Here is a 22,372-nt window from a genome sequence, read left to right on the forward strand (position 1 = left end):
ATCCTTTTCAAGGTTCTGCCAAGTGCTTCTCCCACCCCAACCCCCTGCTGGAACAAGCTCACACCCGTTGTTTTCCTTTGCTGCTCATTTGTGGTGGTTTATTTTCCTTCCTGTGCCGCAAGAGGTACTGCCTGACATAACCTAACCCTGACAGACTCCTGATAGCAGCTCTCTCCCACCCTCCTCATTCCTGTTCGTCTTGTGGCTCATTTGGAAATTGCCATTATTTCATCCCTCTGGGGCACCAGCTAAGGCTACCCTGATGATGGATGCTGCCAGACCAGATGCATAAATATTAAGAAAGCGGAAAGAGCCAGACCTGCAATTTCTTTGTGCAGAGCAGTGGTGAGGATGCTCTTCTTACAGCTGACCAGCACAACTGCAGTCTGAGCTCCAGGTTTAGAAGGCTTTAGATGCTGGTTAAAATTTAAAATTTAAAAATTTAAAAGATTTAACTGGGGTTAACCAGCTTGTGGTCAGGCAGAGAAGCAAGTTATACTGGAAAGTTTTACTAGACTTCTACTGGGTTTGTCCAGTCTCTAAATGTATATTGTAACCTTGTCTAAATTCTGATCCTGGTAGCGCAAGACACTTTTGTGACTTGATGATTTTTTCACAGGTTTCTGGATCTTGGCAAGAAAATACTGGACCCTAGAAATGATTATTCTATCAGTCTGGTGTGTAATGCTTGTAGTGCAGTGTCACAACTCACTTGCCTGTGTGCCCCCCTTAATAAATCAGTATGGGTTTGCCTGGAATTGCCAGAGGTTTGGTGCTATCAGAAATATTCAGATACTGCAAGAAAAAAAAAATCTTGATTAATGCTGAGTTAGCTGTCTTCCCTCTAATGCTGTTTCCAGTTCAATGGATGTCTTGATAATGGTGTTTGATCTGAAGGCCACAGACTTATTGATGGTCACAGATCAAAATACCATCCCTTCTAATAAATTATGCTTCTCTCTTTCTGCTAAGAAGCACAGCAAGGAACAACATCTATAAAAGCAGGGGGAAAATCTGAGCAGTCCCAACAAAGACTCATAGAAGCACTACTCAGGGTAAGAGCCAACATGATTGAAGTGCATTTCCAGAGGGGAAATTTGGGAAATGCAAATTGGATGCCAGTGCTGCATCTTTATTTTAGACCCCACAGCACAGCAAGGCTCATGGCGTTTCTTCCTGTCCACATTCTTCTGCCCATCTATCCCACCTTAGGTCAGATATAGCTTTGGGAATTTGAGGATATATAGCTCAGAAATAGTGTTGAAAAGACACAGGATATTATTCTTATGGCTCAGGGCTGCAGCTAATAGTGCAAAGAGTTTTTGATTGACTAGCATCAGCTTAATGTTCACAGTCTCCAAAACATCAACTTTTTGTTATTATCTATGAGCACTGAGAGCAAGGGCTATTGGTGTGGTCACACAAAGATCTCAGCACCCAATCCCAACTGAGATAGCTGGCATTTTGTAAAATCAGGGACTGTGAATATAAAATAATCCTCATCTTGCTAGAGGTGATCTCTCAAGATTTGCATGGAGTATCCTTGTGATATTGCTATGCTTACAAGGATCTCACTTTGTCACTTCTCATACTCATCAGGAAAAAAGAAGTTCATCAGTTTAACATTTTCCAAGACTATTAACTTTCACTTAGAAAAAATGTGCAAAATACCTTCCTCTATTTAAAACCAGCAATCGGGACCCATTATATTCCCTGTAGCAGAAAGACTGAAAGGCATCACATTCCAGACCATACAGAAAACCATCTGAAATTCCAAATTTCCTCACTTCAGTCTACACACACCACCAAACCCTAGCATCCAGCTGTTTGTAGAGCTCATGTGTTTCCTGAAGATGAAAACTTTTGCTTTGTGGCAACCTTTGAGCATCCATAAAAGCTCAGATGGTGGATGAGAGCAGATTGTGTGGTGCTGCCCATCTGCCCATCGGATGCCCGGGCTCACTTTTTAATAAGAGCAAGGAGCTGGTTGTAATGTCATGCAGTCATAATTCTTGGCAGTTGCTATAGTTCATATGTTTATTGGAAGCTGAAGCTTTGGAGCATTTTTCAGATGTCTTTACACTTCCTGTTTCAGTGCTTGGGATTTTTTTTTTCCTCAGCTGAGCTCTCAGGGTCCCAAAGCTCTGTTTATTAGGGAAGGAACCATGTGTCCAGTGGAGTTTTTCATGGAAGGAGTGACTATACTGAAAAAAGGTGAGCAAGTCCAGGAGCACCTGCCTGAGCAGTGCATGCTTGTAAATTTAGAGGGTTTTTAGATGTTTTGAAAAGGGCAGGGAGATAACTTTTCCTGCAGAAGAGCTGGGTATGGAGTTTTGGGCATAATCTGAGAGATGTTGGACTTTCACTTAGAGAGAAGGCGAGTTGTGTCAGACTGACCTGGGAGAAGGCAGCACTTTCTGCTGTCTGAAGTGGACTGCAATTAAATAATCTCTCAGACATTTAGGGGTTGCATTGAGGCTTGGAAGCACAATTTGAAACAGAGCAAATCATAGGGCAGCTGCAGTCAGGGGAGAGAATCTAGCTGGTTCATCCACAACATTTCCTTGTACCACATGCTATCTCAGCCACATGGATACTTTAGGAGAAGGCTCCAGAAGTTCTGAAGGAAGTATATCCCTCTCCAGTCCTGTTCTCCATCCCCTGTGCACTGAGTGTTCAGCACTCCTGTTCACCTAAGTCAGGCTGGCATGTGCTCCCAGCCATGAAATGAGGACAGTGCTCCTTGCTGTGCAGTGATGAGGGGGAGGAGATGCTCCTGGGGCTTCACAGCCCTTGGAGTGGGCTTTGGAACCTGCAGGGAGGATGATTTCCAGGCTTTTCTGGGGCAGCCCTGAAATGCAAGAGACAATATACACAAGCCTCCCTCATTTCTTCTTTTCCCATTGCTTCCATCTCAATTTAGGATGCAGGAGAGCAATGAGAGAGGATGCTTGGAATCCCCACTCTCACAGCCCCAGCCTCCTGAATAAGCAGAGTAACGCTGGAGTTTCCCCTCAGGAAGGTGACATGGTATAAAATTTCTTCTAGGACAAAATTCCTTCTCTTAATAAGACCCCCATTGAAATAACCAAAGTCCCAGAGCTGAGATGCAGCTGGCCCATGTGCCCAGGAGAGCATTTCAGAATACTTTTACCCAACAGTTGGTCTGAGATCAAACAGACTTGGCATTGCGCTGTTTCCTGGATAACACGCCGTCATTATTTATTCATCTGAATCAAAGTGCTTGATGTTTTCATGCTATCAGTTAGACAGAGCCATATCGTCTGCCTCCCTTTTTTTTTTTATTAATTTGTTGTGTTTCAAGAAAGTTTTGAAGCTGTTGCAGTGGGAAATCCATAGCTTAAGTGGCAGCTTGCTCATCTTTTATTTATTTTTGTAATAATCCCGTTGTTACTCATTCAAAGCTCCAAAAGATCCTTGTCCTCAATCAAAAGTTTCGTGTTTGGATGAGGCTGTAATGATGACTTCTAGAAGAAAAGCATGCTTTCCTGGCTTTGAATAGGTACTGTCATTTTCTTTGCTTTGTGATTTAAAGAGATACAATGTGTTTGGTCAAAAGCAAGTAATTTTAAAATTGGCTTTTATATTTGGATTAAGAAGACCATATAAAATTCCAATTTTTTTTATTTATTTTAAAAACACAAACACAGGAATGTCAAGCCAGTGGGAGAAGCAGCAATGGGATGTGATTAGGGTGATTTCTGGCCTGTTTCCCATCATTCTTGGAGAGAAAATATTTTTTCCCCCTATGAAAAATGGTGATTTTCTCTGATAACTCTGTTCTCTTTTCAGTTTGGAGGCTTCTTTGTTGCAGAAGGAAATTTGTAACTCAAAGTAGATGCTCTTTACTTAAATGCTTCTCTATTGGAAAAGCATTTTTCCATAGAAATAGAGTTTCAATAGGAAATTTGCTGTCAGCTGTTCCCCATGACAGGCAATGCTGCTCCCCCTTCCCCTCCAAAGGGTGGTTTCATACAGAACCTGCACTTCTGCAGATCCATACCAGTGCTGTGGTTTTATAAACACATTTCCCTATTTTGAAATGTTTTCCTGTCTCCTGTTTTTGTGTAAAACATCCTCACAAAGAGGGAGGATGATTAATTGGAAACTACAGAGGAAACTACAAAATCAATTGCACTCAAAGAACTGTCTAATGCAGAAACTAAACAAATAAAAACCCCCAGAGGATTATATGGCTTTTTTCTCTCTCCTTATTCAGTCATCAGGCTCTTACTTGTTACTTGTAAGATTTTTCTGACACTAAACTATAACCTTTTATATTTCACCTTATTGGTGCTCAGCTGCACATTATCTGTGAACACAACAAACAATATTACAAAAATAGCTGAAAACTGTCTTGATGGACTGCAGAGTTATTGGGATTCTTTACACCAAAAGGAGTTCTGATCCCCAAACTCATTGTGCTTCTTTATAATATTAATCCATAAGATTTTCTGCTCATAAATAACTGTGAAATGACTGAACTTTAAAACATAAGGCATCTTATGTGCTAAACCTCATGGAAGAATAATCTCTTGATAAATTTAGTTTTAAAGTAACGGAAGCATAGATGATTGCAATTCTATTTTCAGACATGCACAGTAAAACTTTTCTATTTTGTTTGTAGCAAAGCCAGTTTAAGCCAGGACCTCCAAATAAAGATGGGGATGTGAGAACAAGCAGGGTTGGTGGGGTGAACAGCCCTGGCCCTGGGTTTGGAGGGAGTTGTGTGAAGATGAACCCAGATTGTGTGAGATTAAATGTGAGATTTGAGCTGGTTGGTGCTCCAGTCATGTCAGAAAGTCTGGGAGAGCAGGGCCTGTGTCTCTGCTCTCCATCTGAGCCACCAGAAGCAGAGCACACTGAAACCATCAGATCTGGGATCATTCTGTGGGCATTGGGTAAAACAGAGGCAGTGATGTCTGCCCTATGCAGGCAATACCTAAATAACAGATACAAGTAGGCCAGGCACTGAGATGTGCTTTGGGTATGTAAGGAGAAAGGCGTTAAGATAAATCAGCAGAACTCTATTTTTTAGCCACTGTGAGGCTAAATGTGAAGCATGTGGACTGGGATTCCCCATTACTTTGTTAATGTGAGTATTCAATTTAATTTCAGTTCATCTGGGAGAATCATAAATGGTAAGAATTGAGAGGATCAGTAATGCTTTTAATGGTCTGATCTTTCAGGCTTGATGTTCTTCTTGCTTGGGCCTCAGGGCTGGCTTGCAGGCTCTCCTGGGGGTTTTGTGATGGTGTTTTGCACAGCTCCCTTTGCCAGCAACATCCCTTCAGGGGACAAAAAGGTGAGGCAGAAGTCAGAACTCAAGGACCTTAGGGGTCTTTTCCAGCCTAAATGATTCTGTGATTCTAAGCCATGCTGAAGGCCAAGGCTGCAGTGCAAAGCTCCAATCTGCTCTGCTGTGACTGTGTCTTCCAGGACATCCTTCAACTTCTTTGCAGCTCAGTGGCTTGGAGAAAAGGGAGAGGCACAATTTCCATAAAGGATGGTGTGGATTAACCTTGTCTGGCTGCCAGGTGCCCACCAAGCTGCTCTCTAACTCCATCCTCCTCAGACTGGATTAACCCACCATGGATGGCTATTAAGCAATCTAATAAACAAAAGATGGTTAATAGGCCTTTGGAGGGTGTGAAATATATCCTGGGGACAGGGACAAGGGGAATCTGTGAAATGCCATCCAAATTTCTTTTTTTCTTTCCTCCACTTCATTTCTCTCTTTGTCTGACAGCAGAGATAGGCTGGAGAGAGCTGGCATCTAAGACAGCTGTTCTGGAGTTAGAAGTTTTGGGAATAATTTTGGAAGGAAAGTAGAGACAGGGAAGAGTATTTTGGAGCCAGGCTAAACATTTATGTGGGAAAAGAGGAACAGTGTGATCCTGCTTTTTCTGCCTTTAAAACATTTGCTTTGTTACAATCTGCAAGACAAGCCCAAGACAGGAATAGGAAAGTGGCTGTGCGCTAGGACAGATGTGCACTTTCAACTCTGTTTTGGATTGTTTTGTCATGATCTCCAAGAGTCATGGATGCCACTAGGCCACATTTCACTCTACTTTTAAAAATATTACCTCAAAACCACTTCTGCCCATGTAACTGCACAATCCAGACCTCAAATACCCCTTTAATTTGTAGAAACACAATGTAAAGCATTAAATATTTTCTAGATTTGTGAGTCTGAGAGTATCAGGATAACCTGTGTGACCTCGTTTCTGGGAACAACATGGTTGTCATTGACTAATTAAATGTATCTCATTTGTTAAAATTGAAGATCTATATTGTGTTCTAAAGTAATTGTGTGCCCTGGAAAGTTGTTATAGAAGTGCTGGGGTTTGCCACACACTGGAATGGAACAGCCCCTTGGTCCATTCCTTTGCCATCATAGGGTTGGAGGTGGCTGATCTCTATTTTTGAAAAGAGTCAAGGCAGAATTACAACTACCACACCTCACACACTTTGCATCATATTCCACGGTGGTCTGAATTTTGGGGAGGGACATCTCTCAGTCCAGATGCCCCTGCTCTGCCAGAGAGAAGCAAACAGGCAAATGTAGACACAGAGTCCCCAGGTACATACAGGCACATATCAATACCAGAATTTTGGCGTCACAATAAACAAATTGAATCATCAGAAGCTTTGCAAGGGTCTAAAGCATAGTTTAGCTCTCTGAAGTAGACATTGAAAACAGGAGAGATGACTCATGCCCTAGCAGTGCCTATTTATCCCTGAATGTGTAACATCCTGCGCTTCTTTGGTTTGGCTAATCTATTCCAATCCATCAGAGAAGCTACATTTTAGTGGATTCATTCTATTCTGAGAATATGAGGCTATTTCACAAGAATTGCATGTCCAATATATATATTTTTAGTCAAAATTATCTAGAATACATTTGCCCTGTCTAAGCTTAGGAACTACACTTTGGGATGGATAAAGAAGCAGGTGGATGTAGAGAGGGGCAGGCAGTACTTGAATCATGAGACTTGTACATGGCAGATTAAAAATTAACAAATCTGATCAAAATCTTCCATTGCCTTGTCAAGTTTGTATTTTTAGTTGGAATTGTATTGAAAAAACAAAAAGAAAATCTGAATGTTCAAGCAGTACATTCTGCATCATTTTAGGACCCTGTTAGGGTACGTGATAACTCATAGACAAAATTTCATCTGGGGACTCTTAACCCCAGAATTTGTATGTATATAGGAAGAGATTAGGTCAAAATATTGGATGATCTCTCTCTGGATTGCTGTTTATCGCTGCTATTAGTAACCACACAATCACACCACAGAATGGCTTGATTTGGAAGGGACCTTATCGATGATTTTTTTCCAACCCCCCTGCCATGGCCATGACATCTTCCACTAGATCAGGTTGTTCAAATCCCAACCTGGCCTTCGACACTTCCAGGGATGGGGGGTCCACAGCTTCTCTGGGCAACCTGTGCCAGGGCCTCCCCACCCTCACAGGGAAGGATTTCTTCCTAATACCAAATCTAAACCTACTCATTTTCACTTTAAATCAAATCCTCCCTGTTCTAACTCTACATGTGCTTGTCTAAAGCCACTCTCCAGCTCTCTTGGAGCAGCTTTAGGCACTGGGAAATTCTGTCAGTTCTCCCTGGAGCCTTCTCTTCTTTTAGCCAGCTATTGCAGCCTGTCTTCATAAGAGAAGTGCTTCAGTTCTCTGACCATCTTTGTGGCCTCCTTTGGACCTGCTCCAACAGGTCCAAGCTTTTCCTGGGTTGGGGGTCCCATATGTGGCTGCAGCACTCCAGGTGTGGTCTCAGACCTGAGAACCTTTTTCCACTTGCTGGTCACACTTCTCATGATGCAACCCAGGACATGGTTGGCTTTCTGGGCCAACCAAGTAATGAAAAAGTTATTTTTAGGAATAATGTTCTTTGGGTTATTTCGATTTTTTTTTTCTTACATGAAGTGCAAGCAAGTTCCCAAAATATGGAGCTAGTGCATTTTCCATTTAGAAAACACTGAGCATTGATACCATCATTAGATATTTCCCTTTCACAGGCCACTTGATGTATTATTTTCTGGTTTGCTCATTGACTGTTTGGTCCCATAAGCTAAATTAAGCAAGGAGCCACAGCAGGGTTTGCAATGCTGGGCCTCTATTGTATCCTTCCAGTGCATTGTGCCTCAGGCCCAGCTGAGAATTACCAACCACTCGAGCATGCACCGGTGACACATAAATGCATGTTTGGATGTAGCCTGTTAGTAAATGCAATGTCCCCAGCAGTTTTGTTTGGATGATTGTATTATTGCTAATTAACAGAAAATGTCATGACTTTTGGAATAGAATTGTTTGTGCAATGAGTTATTCACTCTGAAAAATCCTCCCATGTGAAAAGATGAAGAAATTGTACAGGGGAGAATGGGAGGGATGCTTGGGATTGCCACGGGGTTCTCGGAAGCGTGAGTCTCATTGGCATCAGTGGGACATAGCCAAAACCACTCCTGGTAATGTGACTCACTCGTCTACCTCTAAAATCCTCCACATTTACCACTCTTTAAATGCTCCTCATCATTTGCTCAGATGAACTTTGGGTTTTAGTTAGTGTCAGGAGAAATAAAGTTTAATTCAGCTAACCTACCAGCAAAATGTAGTAGCTGGAAGGCGGCAATCTTGGTGATAACATTAAAAGGCTACTAGATATTTAAAAAAAAACCAATAAAAAATCCATGGCTGCTCTTCCTCCATGTTTCTGTCAGACTAATTTACATAATGGTTTAGAACATTATGTAATTCAAATCAAATCACTGTCAGTCAGCACCAGCATCCATTGCATCTTTTCCATGGAGCTACGCTCAGTGGCTGAAGCAAACTTCTTTGAAAGGAACAGCAGAAGACAAATAACTCAGTCTCTCCAGCGCCAGGGGTCTGACCCACTGCCTATTGCAGTCACACAAAATATTCCCCTTGACTGACACGAGCTGAGGATTGCACCCCCAGAACCCATGTAAGCTCTTAACTCTGATTCCTAAACTTGGCAAACAAACCCAGGCGGTTTTCAATCGCAAACAGGCAGAATATCCCTCCCCTCTGGACAGCAATAATCCCTCTCTGTCTCTCGGGGGGGGAGGGGGTTGAAATCTCTTCCATCAGAGTAGAAGAGCCACCAGCTTTATCCAAATAGTGTTGCCAAATTTACAGTGCACTGAATAATGAAGCAAATCTTCAATATATTCCAGCAAGCATCAACTCCCTGATAGGTTCCGTTATCCTTCCTGAGTCTCCATCACCATTACCTGAAAAGATAATTTTGCCAGTGCACTTCTAAATCTGTGCCTTTTTATTTTTTTCTCTTTTGAATTTTGTGGCCAAAGCAGTGAAAATATTTGCCAGTAGCTGGGGCTCCATTAACAACAAAAATTATCCAAAATCCACAGAGACTCTGTATCCTTGTCCAGGGTCACCCACCATCATAGACAGAGATGCTTTGCTTGGAACAAAGAGAAGAATAAAGTAGTAGTGACAAAATCTCACAGAACTGGTGTGAATGTCACTTGAGAGTTATTGCTGTGGGCAAGGACAGGTTTGTGAAAAGGTTATGTTTGCCTGGAATAAAGCAGGTGGGAGGAGGAGAGAATTTTCTTGGCTAAGGCATAGGAAAAGGATAGAGGTAGAGAAGGATGGGAAGCTGGGTATGTTGGAGGTGTATGAATAGGGTGGAGCTTAGTGAAGGAAGTGGTTTTGGAGCAAAGTGCTGTTGCAGACTTGCAGGACCTGCTGTTTCACCTCATATCAGCCAGATGCAGGAGGGGGACCACCCTCCAACAGCTTAACTTTATATATATATGTTATATATATTTGGGTCTGTCTCCCCCAGCCTTTCACATCCAATTTTTTCTTGACCCTTCACCTCAGTCCCTTTTTGTTGCTGTCACTTGAATGAAGGAAAACCTAAATTGCTCTATTCACTATTAAAAATGAAGTTTAGTTGTTATGTCATGTTTGTCTCTTAATTCAGTGCTACCATTGTGAAAGAGGCCCTGGCTTTGCTTACAGAGTTTCATCCATCTCTCTTAATGTAAACATGTCAGTTCTGATGATTGGCTTTTATGAGTCTGTTTGTTTTCTGCTGATGAAATGTGTCTCCATAACTTAGATGGGAGGGATCAGGAAAGCCTTACCTATAACTGTGGTAATACATCAGACAGCTCTCCAGACATGGCTCCTTCTTCCCTAGAAGCATGCAGCCAAGATTTTGCTGTCTAGCCTAAAGCTGCCTTCTTTCTCTGGCATAACCATCCCATAATGGCACCAGAATATATTTTAATAGCTGTTTTACAGCTTCCTTTATCCGTCTTTATGTCTTTACAAAACACTCTGTGAATAAAATGGACCAGATTTGATATATTTTATTCATGTGAGCATTCAAAGCACCTAGTGGTGTGAGCATTGTGTATTATGTTTGGCGCAACATGGAGTTCTCCTGTAGATTTCTTATTTCTTGTTCAAAAGCTAGTGACTGCATCCTGAGCTGAAAACATCCCTCTTTCTTGGTAGCTCTTTCCAAGCTCTGTTGGTTCAGAGTAGCAAAGGAGAAATCTTTCTGTGTAGTTTATAGTAAAATAACTCTGAGGCCAATTTCTAGTTAATTACAATAGACATGAAAACCTATTGGGTGCAATGAATTATAATTCTCAGCAAAATATAGAGATCTGCATTGGTAACTATAATGTGCTGTTTCCCTCTTGCTTATTTATGTCATTTGGTTGCAGAGTAATTTGAAATAAAGACACCTGCAAAGAAAGCAGAATATTTTTAGCTCACTAAAAATATTTATTTTATCATAAGAGAAGACTTAGTGCCAGCATTTAATTCTTGGCAAAAATTTTATCATTCCCAAATACCCTTCCAATATCAGGATGAAATATTCTGAATTCATTTCCTTTAGCACATGGTGGCTTTCTGCAGACTTTATTTTTTCAGTAAGTCATTGGCAATGTCAGAATGCCATGATTCTGATGAGTGAGCAGCCAGCAAAACCCATTAAACTGGATTTAAAAGAAGATACTGCCTAGGCAGAGCTGGTTGTGACAAAAGGCCTGTGGGTCTGTGAATCTGAAGTTTTGTTTTGGACATTTTGTGCTGTTTTCGTTTTGTTTTCCCCAACAATTCGAATGCAATGAGTTCTCTTACATATTTATTTCTTCCCCTGGTCAGCATTCGTGGTGAGCAAGAGGGCTTGTTTTGGGAAATGTGTTATGCAATGTCATATCAACCTGCAGGTTGGCCTTGTGACACGGGCAGCAAGAGGAACTCTGGCTCAGATCTCCTGCTGTGTCAGCTTGGGCAGGTTTCAACACTGTGCTTTGCCTAGGAGAGCTCCAGGAGCTGAACATTTCAGCCATTTCCATCAGATTTTTGTGGAATACCACTGTTTTCCCCTATGGATCAGCCATGGGAGCCTGCCTGGTCGCCACCAGGCACTGGATTCTCCAGCTGCCCTTTTTGCACCTCCACCTTGGACCTCACCCAACAGGATGTTTCTGGTTGGACAAGCATTTGCAGATTGCCTTCACAGGGTGCAAAAAGCTCAGGGGTTTGCAGCTCCCTGCAAGCTTGGTTACCTTCTAGTCCATTAGTTTAATACCTCAATTACACACTATCTGGTGTTCATGCTCTGGTGTGAAGGTGCTCTTTTTAAAGGAAACATTTCTAGCCAAATATTCTGGGTCCTAAGAGATCAATTTCCCAGGTGTGGCTTCCCTGGGCAGAGCTGTGCTGATTTATGCCAGCTGGAGATGTGGCTGATTATGTGTGTTAAGAACATGTGCTGCAAAAACAAGCATTGTTTGTGGTCTTGAAAAAAATTATGCCTGTTGGAGGAAAAAGAAACAAACCAAATATCAGCTTAAGCAGAAGTAACGAGTGTGCTGTGTAAATTTTTGAGGACTGCCTTGATGTGAGCACACAAGCCCTCAAAGTGTGTGCTAACAGCAAGTGAAATTTTTCACTTAAAAGAGAATTTCCCATGACACCTCCTCACTGTGGAATGTGAACCGTGGTATAAATATAAGTGAATTAAGTCTCAAAAGGTTGTTTGTTTGTTTTTTTGTTGTCAGTAAAATTATGAAGTGTGTCTCAGTCACCTAGACTCCTTTAGCTTCCTGATCTTTTTGCAAAACTTCTTTATTTGATCTGAATTAAAAACAGTTCTCCATGAAGCCATTACTTAATGGCTGGAATAAAACTTCCATGTGATCCCATATCAACTTGTAGTCTTTTTAAATCTGATTAGGTGTTTGTGTTTATGTGTAAATTTATGCATATGAATTTATTAATCTAGACCAGTGACATTAAATTAGATGTGTCATTGCTCTGTTCTTTATTTCCCTAGCCTACTATTCTCATGTTTTGCTGTGCTCTGCAGGTCAAAGAAAAATGCCGAAGAGATTATATGGAAAAGGAGTGTGCGGGGGGAAAAGATGACTGTACTCCTTGTAGTCTCAGACAGAAAGAAAACCCATCCACATGACTATTCTTATTACCACAGCAGTTAGCAATGCAAAATCATTATTTAATCACAAACATTTCTTCAACAAAAGGAGAATTTAGGGCTGAGATTAGTATTTTGTAAGAGTTTGGATTAGCAGAACTGCAGTGCAAACATCTCTCTCCCCAGCCCGTGGTCTGCAGTAGCCTCCTGAGTGGCATCGTGGAAATCAGAAATGAGGACAATCCTACTCAAAATGATCCTGTCTGTAAAAGACACTTTCACAACCTTGATCTTCCAGTTTGGTTCCTTTATTACCATTGCCAAGGGCCTGAAATATAATCTCATGAGTCCTTGATACAACAGAAGGAGTTGCAGAAGGGCACGCAGGTGATGTTCTGAGATCCTGAAAGATATTTTGAACTGGAGTGGCTGAAGCCTGTGACACTAAGGTTAAAACTGCAATGCAAAACAGCATTTATCTTTCTGAATAAATACCTAAGTTGTTTGCTCTCACTTCTGGCCACACCAAAGAAAGAATTCTTCTTGGGGCTTTATTTTCATATGCATGTTTTGTTTACATAACCAGTGCATTTTATCAGCAACAACCGATGCTAACTGACCAAGCAAGAGGGAAATTTTCATTCTGTGCCTGGTGATATCACAGAAACAATGTGTTTGAAGCCTTGTACTTCAAAAATATGCCTGTGAGGAATGGAAAAATCCAGGCTCATATTGTAAACACGTGAGTCACAACAGCTATTATCTCTTAAGAAATGGCATTCCAGCCCTTTGGTTCAGTCATTGATGATTTCCCTTTTTAACTTGTGGTGCTTTCTTACCCTTTTAAGAAACATCTGGCCTAACCCTGGCTATTTGTAGAAATGTTTGCAATTCACAGATTAAAAGAAATTAGACATAGAGAGGACCCATGAAATTATCTTGTCCATTTCCTGAAAGCATGTGAAATTGAAAAAGAATTGTGCTAAATATATATATATTAAAATGTGGAACTTTAGCTTATATACAATATGAAGACAAGACGTGTCACAAATTTTCAATTGTAAGGGTGCTGAAACGTACTTTTTAAAAAAGAAAAATTAAATAGACGACTAGCAAAAATGCTAATGAAGTTTGTGTAGGATTTTCCAGTTCTTTCTAGGCAGCTACCTTTCTGGAAATTGTAGATAAAACTGAAAAGATCTGGATTTGACCAGTTTGAATTTGATTCAGTTTTCTAATGAGAGAGAGCTTTAAGCAAAAATAATTCAGTTTAGAAAAAATAATTAAAACTTCTGATGCTGATTAGGTTTTTTGGGCTATTTTATCTCCCTCACCATCCCCTATCTGTTTGTTTCTCTTTTGAGGAAAAAAATTGAGTGGTTCTGTTGCCAGAATGGCTTCTCCTGGAAGTCTTTAGGGAAGTCTGAGACTGTGTGGACAAAGCACACATTTAGGTTTCCTTAGACTGGGAAGAGTGTTAAGGTAGGACCAGCATAAGTAGCTTTTCCTGCTTGCACCGAGGTTCCTGAGTCAGAGGCAGCAACTTCTGTTTAAAATCATTTATGGACCTTTTGCCACTGCTCTGTGATTTCATTAGAAGTTTTTTCCAGTCTCATATTATTAGAAAAAGCAAACAATCATTCCCCATTCACTGCCTTGACAGAGCTCATGATCATCTGGACCTCAGCTAAAGCCCACAACGTTCTCATCTCCAGTTTAGAGACCTCCTCTCTGCCCTTCCAGCAGCCCTGATCAACCACTGGCTTTTGTTGTCCCCCTTCAGCACTGAGACAGGTTTCATTCTGGAGAAACAAAAATGGAAAGGACAAAAAAATCTCAGAGAATTCTCTGGCCACCTGTATTGATGTCATTTATGGAAAGTGAAATTCTATTTGCTGAGTCACATAGTGTTGGGTGTAGGAAACACAATTTGTGGGAAAGCTTCTAATTTCCTGTTTTTCAAGAGGAAGGGGATAAAACAAATTACATGGAGGGGAGAGGGGAAAGGACAAAGGAGAATAAATTTAACAAAAGAAGAATCTCAGAATACCCCAAACTCGAGGAAGGATAATTCATTTTAGCCCTGCTTGTTCAAACCAGCTATAATTCAGAGCATAATGTACAAGCTTCAGTAAATCATTCCTGTGTGATAGACTGTGATCAATGACAATTTAATGAATTCATTTTAAAATGAAGTCAGAATAGGAGAGACAGTAGTTATTTGAAAGCGTCCTTTACTCAGAGAAATTGAGTCAATAAATATGCTATTTGTCATGCAGAGTCCAGTTAGAGTCTTGTTTGCTAACAAAAATGCTGTCATCACAGAGCCTAATAGACGCAAACTATCTGGAACTATCCATTGTAAATAGACAAATTCCATCTGAAAGCAGAAAACAAACGTTGTGCCCGAACAAAGAGTGGGATCCTGCCCACGTTGCTGAATGAAAGAGGGTAGCCCACCTCAAAATCTACTAGTTTGTTTGTCACCAGAGTGTATTCTGATGGAGTATGAATGGCCTGGTGGTGGCAAAAATACAAGGTCTGTGTTTCTTCTGTGAAATGAGTTTTAATTGTTGCAGAGTGAGGGCTTCTCTCGCTGGAAAAACATGCCTCTAAAGTGACTTTAAATTGCAAAATGCGGCTTCAGTGAACTTGGATGGATTTGTGCAGGCTGCTAGAACAGGGATAAGCTTCATCCTTTTTCAAACAGTAGTTTTACATTAATTTTCACAGCTATCCATGTTGTTTAGGGCAGATACAAGAAGGCTTTTTGTTCGGCTGTGCTTTTCACGCTTGGTTTTATTCATGTAAGTTGAAGAGATGGGAAAATTCGTACTTGTTTTCATTCAGGCAGAGACTGGAAGTGTTAACATTGAAGTACCATCAGGACAGGATGATCAGACTTTACAGGTTTGGGTTAGAATCATAGAATAAAAGAATATCCTGAGCTGGAAAGCACAAGGATCATTGAGTCCAACTCCAGGATATTCAAATTGGTCTTGGATTAAAGGAGCCTGGTGTTCAGATATGACAAGCTGGCAGCAGTGGCTGTTCAGCATCTTGGAAGCTTGGTGTGCTTTCATGAAGGTCCCAGAGCTTTTCCAGGCACATTTGAGCTTCCATCATCCTTCAGATTTCAGGGTGTGGAGGAAAAGAAAATGCTCAAAAGTCCTGAGGAGATATCTTGAAGATGGTATTTCCTATCCCAAAGGAGAATTAAAATTATGTTACAGAAGCCTAAGACAGAGATTATGAAGATTTTTTTTTTATGGGATTTAAAAATCTAAACTTGACCCTTCACTCTTTAAATTTGGAATAGAACAGCTGGGGCATTTTTAGATTTTGCATCATGTGGCCAGACATTGGCTGATTTAGATCTGCCTTGCAGTCATCTTAGGAACATTGTTCATCCACTCCCAGAGCTGCATTTTCAAAAATGAGTTAAGAATCTAAATCTCTGTGGCTTTCAATGAAACTTAAGCTTGTGCGAATCTAAGTTACTTCTTTGGATTTAGGATCCCAAATGACTGAAGAACTGAAGAATATTCCACAGTCTATCTATAAAGTCTGTTTAGATTTGATCATGTGTGATTTCTTATTGAAATTACAATTTCAGTCATTTTTGTTTTCCTTGATGTTCTATTAACCACATAAAAACAGATGAAGAACTTCCTGATAATATATAACGAGTTCCTTGGGGGTTGAGTTTAGTGGGATTTTTTTTAATTCTGCTGGCTTTGTTCTTCTCTCTTTCCTCACGCCGCTAACTTTTGATAACTTTTTTAATTCCAGCTGTTTCCACTACTAGGAGTAAAGACCAGTAAAGACAAAGCAGGATGAAAAGATGGCTGACTTCTTGTTACCACCGGGTACTAACAGCTTCCACCGGTTCACGCCCGAGTCCTTGGCTGCCATCGAGAAGCGAATTGCAGAGAAGCTGGCCAGGAATGCCAAGCAGGAATACAGAGAGCAGCTGGGCGAGGAAGAGAAGCCTCAGCCTCAGTTTGACTTGCAAGCTTGCAAGAAGCTGCCTGATATCTATGGGACTGTTTCTCCAGAGCTCATTGGGGAGCCCTTGGAGGACATCGACCCTTTCTACAATGATCGCAAGGTGAGCATCAACCTAAAGCTAAAGCATGACCTCTGCTTTGGGTGCTCTGCTTGTTATCTTTCTACAAAAAGTAAAAATTATTCTTTCCCAGATTAAGGATCAGAATGTTGTCATGAGCAGGGCTCCCAGAAAACATCTAAGCAGGAGGGCAAAGAGGGATAAAAAGCATAATTTAAACTTGTGTGTTTTCAGATAACCCTGAGAATGAATATACAATATCTGTAATGAGCAGAGCAGTAGCTGAGTTAATTTAAGCCAGATATCTGCCCTATCTTGCCTTCTGCATGAGCTGTAGCTTCACAGGTCGGTTGTTTATCACTTAAGCCCCTTAATGTTAAGGGCTTCTGGGTGACTTGAGCCTTGTGCGAGCACTCTGCACAAGAGCAGGAGGCACCTTCACAACCGTTCCTGGAGAGCAGCAGCTCTGCTCCTGCTCAGGAAGAGCAAAACTCCATGTGAGATGACCAAACCAGAGCAGGAGGGAGGTGTGAGCAGCATGTGCAGTGCTGGCACTTTGCAGAATGGTGAACTTTGTCCCAAAGCGAGCATCACCTGATGAGGGATCACGTGCAGGCTGGACCAAAGCCACAGCAGTGCAAACAGCTTCTGTCAAAAGGCTGTTGACAGCAGAGCTGGGTTGGTTGCTTACTACAGTTCATTCCCCTTTCCAAGCATTTCACAAAACAGAGGACAAAATAAAGCTTGGAAGCCCTTTGTTTTTTTAGGCAGCTTCCAGTTTTTTCAGGTCCTGCTGTTCCTGGTTTTGGGCTGTGCTATTTCCTGTAAACAATGAATTAATGTGACCATAATGGTACTTCTATTTAAACAGTGTAGAGGTAGGTGCTAGAGCTACAGAACAAAAGTTAAATGGATAAAGACAAACAGATTACTTACCTGGAAGGGGCAGAATTAATTTACCTTTTAATTTGCCTGCTATCCCTGGGCATAAGCAACAGGATATAGATTTGCAATTTTAGTGCCATGAAGTTTTTAGACTCAAGGTGTGTGAATTGCTTAGATTTTATATATTGGGTGTCTCAATTCTGTCTCTGAATGAATATTAGTTTATCTATGCCTGGTGGGGCATCTTCAGAGCTCTGCAAATTGGGTCAGCATCAATTCACTTTTGTTTTTGGTTTAAGATAACTCAGAGAATTGTTTTTCTCTGGCCATATTCATCTGAGCACAATGAGAGTGCTTCAGTGCCCAGGTCAGATCCTAGTGTGGAACTGTGCCTCCTACAACTTTTTGCTTGGTGAGACAAAATTGAGAGCAATAAAGTGTTCAAAGTAGAGAAGTTGGGTCAACAACATAGTGAGATCTGGAGCACCTGGGAAGAAGAGCATCACATAATATCTTCCACCACATTTCAGTCTCCAGGTAATTTTTTATTTTTGAAGGTGATTCTGCTCTCTTCCCAGCCCCGTGGTGGAGGTGATGACACAGGACCCACTAAGGGTTGAAGAAAGAAAAAATACTTGGGATATTACAACAGGACAGTCAGTTCTGTAGGGAAGGCCTTGGACAAAACTTTTCACCAAGTGAGAAGAATTTTGGGGGTCTTGGAAGGGGGGAAAAGTATGGGATGCTGGCAGGAATTTCCTAGTGGGATGTGAGCTGGAAAAGCTGAGCATAAATGAAAATGATGAATGTTCTCATTTTCTGTTTTGTTTTCCAGACATTTATAGTACTGAACAAAGGGAAGACAATCTTTCGATTTAGTGCCACTCCTGCCTTGTACATACTTAGTCCTTTCCATCCAATCAGAAGAGCAGCAATTAAAATTTTGGTACATTCATATCCTTTCTGTTGATTTTCCTCCTCATGTATTTTATATGGGTTTTAAACACAGATGGATGGAAGTCAGAAACCATTTTATTTCATTAAGCTGTTTTAAATCTTCTGGCTGAATTTGCCTGCACAAGCAGAAATGCACTTGGATTTTCGGTTTGTTTCATTTTATATTGTTATGTGAGCTATAAAAATGACTGTATCATACTGCTGGCATCAGATAATGTGAACTGCACTGGAGACTCTGGTGACTTTACTCAGGATTAAAAGATGGGAAGGGACTGATCATCTTTACTGAAGGGAAAGTGGGTGTAGTACCTCAGAAAGGAAGGCAACCAGGGGAAATCTGCACTGATGGAGAGCTTTGCTACCAAGCCCTTCAGCTATCCCTCCCAGAGGTAAAATTCTATGACACTATCTGCAGACACAATTTAATTTTGAACTGCTTCAGTTCAGAATTTTTTTTTCTCCTGAAACGGAATATTTCAAAAATTGTTCTGTTGATTCTTTTCTAGTTTGTTTATTTGGATATGTTGTCCAAAAAAAGAAAAAAGGCACAGGCTGTCCTGCTGGACTTTTCAATGGAAGGGCAATGCCTGATTTCCTGTAGCTCTGGTTCTGAAGTCGTGCAAGACAGGCTGCAGTGGTTGGTTTTGGCTTGTTTTTTACACACAACCCCAGAAACATTATATTCTCACATAGTCACATCTCTCTGGAAGGCCAAACTGACCCAAATGTTCAGCTTTGTGTGAACATTACTAAAAACACACCTTTTTTCATGACTTGGCTGCTTTCTCTGGGGTGCACATGGGAGACCAGGCAGTGATAATTCAAAGACTTCACACGCTGCTCTGATCATTCTGTGATGTTTTAGTGATGGAAGTCCCTCATCTGCAATGCTCATGTCCACCACAGAGAATAAATGAATACTAAGTAGTTAGCATCTTAAAAAGATTGGTTAATTATCAAATTTCGGGGAAAACAAATAGGGAAATAAATTAGATTCCCACTCCTTACAGGGAGGAGAAAAAAAAAGGTGATACTATAGATATTCTATCAAAAGGAAAAACAGGTGAAGCTTCTGATTGCAATAATTCTATGCAAAAATGAATATGTGTTATCAGCCAAGATATTATTATGGTTACTAAGAATACACTGTAGAATTCTGCAGAGAGATGAGCTGGTGGATCAGATTATGTGTGCACACAATGCAGCACATGCTGCTGCATACCCAGAGCCCAACCAAGTTTTTTAGGCACAGTCACCTCAGCACAGCCTTGCTGAAATTAATCAAGGTCAATGCATTTGCCCAGGTATGCATAAAGTAAGAATCTGATAACTGAGCTTCTCAGGAAGTTGAGAGTATTGCCTCCAGCTTTGGAAGTTTGTTCTGTCTTCTCCTCCCTTTTTTTCTTGGAGGCTTCACCAAACAAGTTTTCTTGTTTGGTGAAGCCAAGAGGTCACAGGAATGTGTAGCATAGGAGCTACATGCCCTTGGTAGCAGCTGAATAGAAGATAAATAAGCAAGAAATCCTTACCACATCACTTCCAAGGATAAAGACCACAGAGGAGAGCATTTAAGATATCTGTCAGGAAAGTAATATGGTCAGATAAGGTGTGTGAGATTTTGGGAATGGCAGGTCTCAATGCAAACATAAGTTTAGCTTCAGAAAGACAGAAATTATCACCTGTGTTGATAATTTTGAGAGATCCAATAGCCCAGTCTTTGGCAGGCACAGGCAGGAGACAAAAATTCCAGTCCCAGTGAGACAAGTAAGATCCTGCATTAGGCACTGATTTGTTTTCTGTCAATAAAGACCTTTTGTATCAACCTGAAATACCAAGGCCAAGTGGCTGAGCAGGCAGTCAATATCCCAGGCAGAAAGGAGCCCGAACCCGCAGGTACTGAAGCAGATAATATCCCAGACATGGACCTGGGACCCAGAGCTATCCTCTTGCGTGACTGTAATCAAGCAATCTTTATTTTCCCCAGGGCAAAAGCCTAAAAGGAGCATTAGCAAATGCTGCCCTGTCACGTAAATATCCGTAGCAGCTTCTTTAGTGGATGCCATATTTCAATTTCCAGCCATTGAGTGCACCATGAAGGCCAACAGTGGAACAGAATAGAGAGGACAGAATAAAATCACCCCACAAAGAAGCTGTGGGGGTCACATTTCCTGGTTTTAAGTGGCTGTATGTGGACTTCTTCCTCTGAGATGTCTGGCAGGATGGATGCTATGTGTTCACTGCTCATCCAGCCAAAACGGAGAGATACAGTCTTTCAAAAATACACCCTTCCAAGGGGAAAAGCTCCCACAGCCTCCTATTAATGTTTATTACAACTAATAATGTATCTTTAAACCCTTTCTAGGTATTTCTCCTCTAATTCAGGGTCTGTGAGGTCTCATGGGTGGTCCAGGGCCCACATGGCTGCCCAGAAGGTGTCCCTGCTCCATTCCTGTCCCAGAGGACATGGGGAGTACAGGGTTGAATCTCCAATGGGATGAACACTTTTTGTCTTCTGCATCATTATTAGCTGTTATTAACATCTTTATCAATTATCTCCACCTTTTAATGAGATTAAATTGCTGGTAACATTTCCTTGATGCCTTGTGTTTAAAAGACTCCTCTTCTTGCCTGCAAGCCAAGGATCATTTTGTGGCGTCCTTAGTTTCTCCTAGCAGTTTGGTAGCCTGTACAAAATCTGTAGCAATTCTAATTTCTAGTTTTTCTAGATTTTATAGCTAGTTTTTCTCACTTTACCACTGATCCAGGCTGGAGTTTTGGTAAAAATGACCTTCCTTGGTGCTAGAATTATGGATTCTGGTGCATCAGAAAAAGAAAAATAATCTTTTTACAGAATTTCCAATCTTTGTCCATATTTTCTGCTTGCAGCTTTCCTCCCATCCTATTTTGCACACTTTCCATAAGGCAAAATGAGATCTTGTGAAGCACCAATTATACATTCTGTTCATTGGGACTAACCTTTGCTTGCACATATTATATGTAATTTGGCAATGATCACCTAAAGAGCCTCTAGTATTCAGTCTGCTAATTAACAATTATCCATCATAATGAAGTCTAGAATAGAAGTGTGCTGCATTTGACTCGATATCTTTGTGCTAGGAGATAAAATTTATAACTTTTAGAATGGGTTTGTGCAAAGGCTATTCTGTAACTTCAAATTGGAAATAATAGGCTTAATTTATTGCAGAAAGGATCCTGATGAGTAGCTTAGTATATTTAGTTTGTAGGCTTTGGAAAATTTGATTTAATAGCAATTCTAAGATAGGGAATGGACAATGCTGCTAATACAGCTTATCTCAGTTTTTATCTTCTTTGCTTTGTCCTTTCTGAGTAGATCATCATCATGGACTTTTTCTAATTCAAACAATTGCATTTGATTTCAGGTAGGAATGCTAATTTTCATTCTGTGGGGATTTCTGTTTTCTCTTTCTAATTTAACACCAGCGACTAATTTTGGTGCATAACCAACTGAAATGCTTCATTCTCTCCTGTTCTTTGTAGTTTTCAGTTTGGTGATGAAATCCAGATTGAATTTGTAGTGTGTTTCTTGTCCCAGAGCTGACCCTTACATTTTCAACCTGTGTTTTCTGGTTTGTTCTCTTTGGTGCTTGAATAAGGAGATGATGACACCTGCCTGCAAGTGAGCATTTGGGAAAGCTGTTAGATTCAGTTTGTATCACAAGGAAACAGGCATATAGAGATCAAACCAGTGACCCTAAATTCCAATAGAGGAGTTTATTTTCTTGGAATTGAAACATGCTATTTGTCTGACGTGGTCTGAAGATAGCACTCTGGTTTCCTATGCTTCATCCACAGCAGTTCACTGGAGTTGAAAAAGTAATCCAGTGTTTTCTAGGCTAGCTGGAACTTAATAATTATATTAACAAGAATGAAAAAACTTACAGAAATATATCTGAAGCTGATATGAGCAAATGTGAGTGGATATCAGA

At 40.8% G+C, this 22,372-nt stretch overlaps 1 protein-coding gene across 1 annotated transcript in view; it reads left to right on the forward strand.

Annotated features, from left to right (window-relative positions):
- LOC102041347 (sodium channel protein type 5 subunit alpha-like) overlaps positions 1-22,372 on the forward strand; it is a 217,310-nt gene that overhangs the window by 24,291 nt on the left and 170,647 nt on the right. Inside the window, exons 2-3 of the mRNA XM_031059735.1 lie at positions 16,286-16,604; positions 18,283-18,401. Of these exons, the coding sequence (XP_030915595.1) occupies positions 16,338-16,604; positions 18,283-18,401 (386 nt within the window). The 5' untranslated portion in view covers positions 16,286-16,337. The remainder of the gene's footprint in view (positions 1-16,285; positions 16,605-18,282; positions 18,402-22,372) is intronic.

The sequence above is a fragment of the Geospiza fortis genome, unplaced genomic scaffold (genome assembly GCF_000277835.1).
Source record: "Geospiza fortis unplaced genomic scaffold, GeoFor_1.0 scaffold182, whole genome shotgun sequence".
In the NCBI taxonomy this organism is placed as follows: Eukaryota; Metazoa; Chordata; class Aves; order Passeriformes; family Thraupidae; genus Geospiza; species Geospiza fortis.